The sequence below is a fragment of the Quercus robur genome, chromosome 10, assembly GCF_932294415.1.
Source record: "Quercus robur chromosome 10, dhQueRobu3.1, whole genome shotgun sequence".
In the NCBI taxonomy this organism is placed as follows: Eukaryota; Viridiplantae; Streptophyta; class Magnoliopsida; order Fagales; family Fagaceae; genus Quercus; species Quercus robur.
This window is the reverse complement of record NC_065543.1, coordinates 39,621,285-39,627,046: the sequence shown is the minus strand read 5'-3', so window position 1 is coordinate 39,627,046 and position 5,762 is coordinate 39,621,285. Positions and strand designations below refer to the sequence as shown.

The following is a 5,762-nucleotide window of genomic DNA, read 5'->3' as shown; positions in this document are numbered from 1 at the left end:
ATTTATTTCATATTTCAAATCGAAAATTATAAATCTAAACTAAGAACATTCACATCAATTGTACAAAAAATTTCGTTTATTTGAGCATAAAATAAGAAACAAAAACAAAAACGGAACTGAAGAGGATCTTTGTCCATGGACACCTTGGTGCTTGGTTATGTGGAAAGCTTCATGTTGCGTGCAGTCAACAAACACGTTTTCTCTACAAAATTGAGGCATTGTTATGTGTATTGTTTGGTTGAGGCTAATGCATGTGGATAATTTTTCTGGAATACACTGAATTCCAAAGTGTTGTTATGGGTAGAATTCCATGGCAGAGAGAGCATAGCCGACATGTTGATTGTCACATAGAGACATCATTGCTTGTTTCCTATATTATATATGTTTAATGAGTTTGTGGATTTGATTAACACTTTATGTCGTAAAGCTGTCCACACTGGAATCCAATTGTCTAGTTACGCAAAGCGACAAAAAGATAACTATTTCTTTTCTCCATATCAAATCAAGAAGCAAACAAAAACAGAATCCCTCTAGGGTTCTTCAATTATGTAAGTCTAAAATTCTCTTTTTATCCAAATTTTAGTGGAGCAAAGCTAGGTTCTAATGAAGGATTTGAGATTAGATTTCTAGAAACAAGGTAAATTACTATACGTGTGATCTAACATATAGCCATTTTTGGTATAGGCAAAATGCTGGCAGTATTCCTAGAAAAGAATTTGCAGGCCAATAAGTGATTTCAAGTCATGGATGAAAAGAAAAGATAAAGTGTCCTTGCCACACTTCACATGATTACTGTTCTGTAGGAGCACTCAAGTGCTTCTCCACCATACCCAACAATACATTTAAATTACAAAGAGTAAAATAAATAAATAAAAACAAAAGGAAAGAAAATAAAGAAAGGAGGCCCCCTCTCCTTGTCTTTATATTTGGAAACATGCATGAGTTAGGCAAAGTGTAAAACTAAGAGAAAACTCTAGCTAGGAGATGGAGAACTCTAATGGGTGCTCAAGAAAATCAAAGGATGTTTCTCTTCAAGAGCTTAGAGATCGGCTTGCTGAGTTTGCTGAAGTACGAGGATGGGATCAATATCACAGTCCTAGAAATCTCCTTCTAGCACTAGTAAGCACTTTGTGTATATCTAAACCAAGTACGAATTATCATTAGCCAATGCAATGATACACTAAATAACCATTTCAATTCATTTTTCTTATACAATCTCTCTCCCCCCTCCTCTTTTTCTTTTTTTCGTCGTTTTGATGAACAATAAGTTTTTAAATTGGTTTTACAACTGTTTACGTTATAAGTTATTATTAGTAGTACGATAAAAGTAGTGTATGTGGTTGTTTCATGTAAAAATAATGTTTGTATTAACCACAATTTGATCACCTCAAGAACATTCGAAAAAAGTTGTGTATGTAAGATTGTTGTTTGATGAATATTTGGATTGGTTAGTGCAGGTGGGAGAGGTGGGAGAGCTATCAGAGATATTCCAGTGGAAGGGAGAGGTTGCAAAAGGTCTACCCAACTGGAGTTCTGATGATAAGGAGCATTTAGAAGAGGAGATCTCAGATGTTCTGCTCTATCTAGTACGTCTTGCTGATGTTTGTGGGCTAGATCTTGGACAAGCTGCTCTGACAAAAATAGTCAAGAATGCTAAGAAGTACCCTGTTATGAATCACAACTAGGAGCTTTCCTTCTGGCCTTTTAATATACTATATGTATTGCACTTCCTTTATGTTTTTCTCTCTTCCCTTCGAAGTATTAGAAGTTAAGAACTATGAGGTCTAATGTGTGGGAGAAAACAGTGCAACTAATTTATCCAGCATGTTGGGAGTGAATTTCTACTTGAATATCTTCGTTGTTCTCTCTTTTAGCTTGTCGAGCTACGACCTCAAAACTCATTGTTCAGATATGATTATGATATTATCCGGTGAAATTATTCAGTGCACTTAGCTAGTGTATTATGCCTTCCTCTCGCATAAAGATGGACCCTACTTATGAGTCCACATATAAGACACACTATTATTTAAGAGATAAGGACAATATACCAGGTGTATGTAATAATTTCTCTACTTTGAGATTTGGCTTAATGACCGAAAATCTTATCAACTTGTCAGATGTCAATAACAAGTGATGAGAACCTAGGTTTGAATTTCTTTCTCCCCACTTATTATAAAGGGGAAAAAAAAGAGAAATAGCAATTTTTGTCATTTAGTTCATGACTTATTTCGAACATTTTTCAAGATTTAATAATATTAATAAGTAGAATTTGAATACCCTCTTAATTGGTGATAAATTGCTAAAAAATTCTTGATGATTCCCACAAAATTTCTCATTTGTCCAAAAAAAAAAATTTTGATAAACATATCTATGAAGAATATAAAAGTTCAATTTTTATTTTTAATAATTACCAGTATTAACCTCATTTAAAGAATAGAGAAAAGAGAGAATCAAAATTGAATTAAGGCTTTGTTTGTTTTAGCATAAAACCTTTTCAATTGGAAACATTCTAAAAATACTTAATTATTTCCTATGTTTTTGGTTGTATTCCTGAAAGTGTTCTAAAAAATATTTTCCAACTTTTAGTTCATACAAAAAATCACAAATTTTCCTTTATTTGTGTAGATATTAAATAACAACTTTTAATTCAACATCTTAAAACATTAATATAGATCAACAAAATTTAACTTAAAATAAGCTAAATAAAAATAAAACTATTGAAAATTGTACTAATAAGCACAATGAAAGTGCAACCCGATAAATTACTAAAACAATTAATAAAAACTATCAATGAAGCTTTAATAAAAATAAAAGAAAAAAACTACCACCAAATTATTAATTTTTAATTCCAATAAAAATAATTAAAAAAAATTAGTTGTAAGTTGGGTTTGTGCAAATTTTAAATATTTGGGATGATTCCTAAAGTTTTGAGGTATATTATGGTCAATTTGGAGAGTTCGGGAGGTATTTAATCATTCGTTTTTGGGGGATATTTTTGTCATTTTGGTGGTTTTTGGAGTGTTTCAATTATATTTTGAGATCTTGAAGGTATTTGAGTCATTTTGGAAGTTTCAATGTTATTTTAGTCATTTTGGAAGTTTTGAAGGTATTTTGATCATTTTGGAGATTTGGGGGAGAGAGGGGGGGTTATCTATTTAAGAGTTTGTAGGGTATTTTGGTTATTTAATTTAGAGGTTTTTGGGAGTATTTATTCATTTTAAAGATTTTTCATTTTTGCCATTTTAAAGGTTTTTAGGTGTATTTTTGGAGTTTTTGATGGTATTTGGATCATTTTGGAGATTTTAGGGTATTATGTCATTATGGTTCCTTTTAGAGAGTATTTTGGTCATTTAAAATGTTTTGTAGTATTTCTATCATTTAAGAGGTTTTTGAGGGTATTTTGGTCATTTTGAAGTGTCATCTATTATTTTGAAGGTTGTTGTGGTATTTTAGTCATTTTGGAGCTTTTCAAAAATTAATATTTTGGTCGTTTTGAAGATTTTGAGAGTATTTTTTTCATTTTGAAAGTTATTAGATACTTTTTCTATTTTGTAGGTTTTAGGGGTTTTATACTCTTATGGTGTATTTGGATGGTTTGAGAGGGGAGTGGAGTAAGAGAAAAGGGGTGAGGTTGGGGGGTTTTATTTACCCTATTTGAATGTCTTTAAAGGGAGGGGAAACGAGCTTGGGGGATTTTATTTACTCATCCAAATCTCATATTTTAATTCCCTCAAATTTGGGGAATTTGGAGAATGACGGATTTCACTTATATTAAAAATATTTAAATTGTCAATTTTATCCTTATGATGTCAATTTATATCTACTTCTTTATATTTAACAAAATAGTTGTACAATTGTCAATTTATATGCTAATTTATCATTTTCTCTCCCCAATTCCCATTCTAATTTATAAAACATCCAAATAAAAATGAGGGATATCTATTCCCACTCCTTCTACTTAATTTTTTAAACATCCCAATAAGGGAAAAAGATAATCATTTCCCTTATTGGGCTATGTGGAGTCTAGTTGTATTTGATCTGGATTATGACCCAACTCGATATAAAGTGTTATGGTATTTAATAGGAGATTTTCTAAGGCCCAAGTAGAAGCACTCAAGGACAAGCCTCTTTAGGGGTCTAGGGGCAACGCCCCCAAGGAAATTTTTTGACCCATTTTAGCCAATTGTGAATCCTCTATGCAAGATAGAAATATGATTGTTTCATATTAGGGTTTGGTGTGTTGTTTTGAGCATTGATATGAATTTCGTTCCGTTCTGACCGAAACGGAGGTAAAATCTCTTACCAACTCATAAACCGGAACAGCAACCCCCTCTGTTCCACCTCGGTGAAAATTTCAAGCTGTTTCGAGTCGTTTCAGCCATTTCAGGTAATTCTGGCCAATATTTGAGATTCGGCTGGTATAAGTTCTGGCTTCTTTTTTTTTCTTTTTTTTCTTTTTTTTTCCCCTATGTTTACCTGAATCTTTTTGACTGGGTAGGGACTTGCTGCATCAGCTAGGACAAGTAGCAAGCCAATGTCGCTGCAAAAAGCTCGCAAGCACCACCACGAAGCAGTAAGACGTTGACGTTATCGGTCTACTCTACATTTTGTAGCCTCACCCTCCACAAAACTCATCCAAGAAATGTTGTGTAAAAGTATTATGACTTTAAACTTAAACTGAAGTTTTGAATTGGAAAAGTAAAGTAGAAGTAAATGAGGTCAGAGAGTGGGTTTATTGGGGAAAAAAGGACCGCAAGATATCAGAATCTTCTGAAATTTACCAAGTTTGGGAGTTCATAAGAGAATGGATTGGAATGAAATAATCATAAGGGAATAGAAAGGAATGGAATGCATTTAAGTAAGGGAAAGGAATAGAATTAAGTAACCTTAATTGGATGTTTTAAAATAAAGGAATGGAAATGAATGAAAATAAATGGAATGTAATTAATTTTGTTTGGGAGTAATATGGAGATAATGGAATAGAATCATTTTATGATAATATTACTATTAAACCCTTATTATAAAATAAATGGTTAAATATATAGGGGTATTTTAAGAGTTTTAGTAAAAAATTCATTAAATCTAATTTTATTCCCTCACATTCCTCCCAATTTCGGGGGGAATGAAAATTTGAGATTTTAAGCGAATAGAAAGGAATGAGTGTTCCCTCCTACCCATTCCATTCCCTCTCACTTAAACTCCCAAATAAGGAAATGTAATTTCCATTCCCTCCATTAAAACTCCTAAAATAAGGGAAGAGAAGAATATTCTAAAATTATTCTTTTTATTCTTTTCCATTCCCTCCTCCCAAACAAGGCCTAATAGTTCCTAGGTTGAACTATGCTTGTGTTAAACAGAGTAATATCTTGGGTTTGGGGTTTAGTTATTGTCTTATTGATAAGGTGAAGTCTGATCCTAGTTTGAATAAAATAAATAAATAAATAATAATAATAATAATAATTTATTTATGACTAGAAAAAGTTTAGGAACACAAAATTTCACAATTTTTTGTCACAATTGTGACATGGCAGAGTGAGATTGGTGAAGAAAAAATGGTAGATTTATGTGTAAGTGATAGTTAACTACTTACTATCTGTCATGTCAAAGTTGTGACAAAAAAATTTGTGAAATAATTTGTGATCCTAGAACTATTCTTATGACTATGATGAGATATATTTATGTGGTACAAAATTTTTTATATATCTATATATATATATATATATATATATTATAATTTATTTTTAAAAATCCTGAAACACCCT

The 5,762-nt window shown here is 31.7% G+C and overlaps 1 protein-coding gene across 1 annotated transcript; it reads left to right on the top strand.

Moving 5' to 3' along the window:
• The first annotated feature begins 912 nt into the window (after window positions 1-912).
• Window positions 913-1,948, top strand: LOC126703182 (uncharacterized). The gene is made up of 2 exons (XM_050402113.1): window positions 913-1,119; window positions 1,458-1,948. Exons 1-2 carry the CDS (start codon window positions 985-987, stop codon window positions 1,683-1,685), a joined length of 363 nt encoding a protein of 120 aa, XP_050258070.1. The 5' UTR covers window positions 913-984; the 3' UTR covers window positions 1,686-1,948.
• The last annotated feature ends 3,814 nt before the right edge of the window (window positions 1,949-5,762 follow it).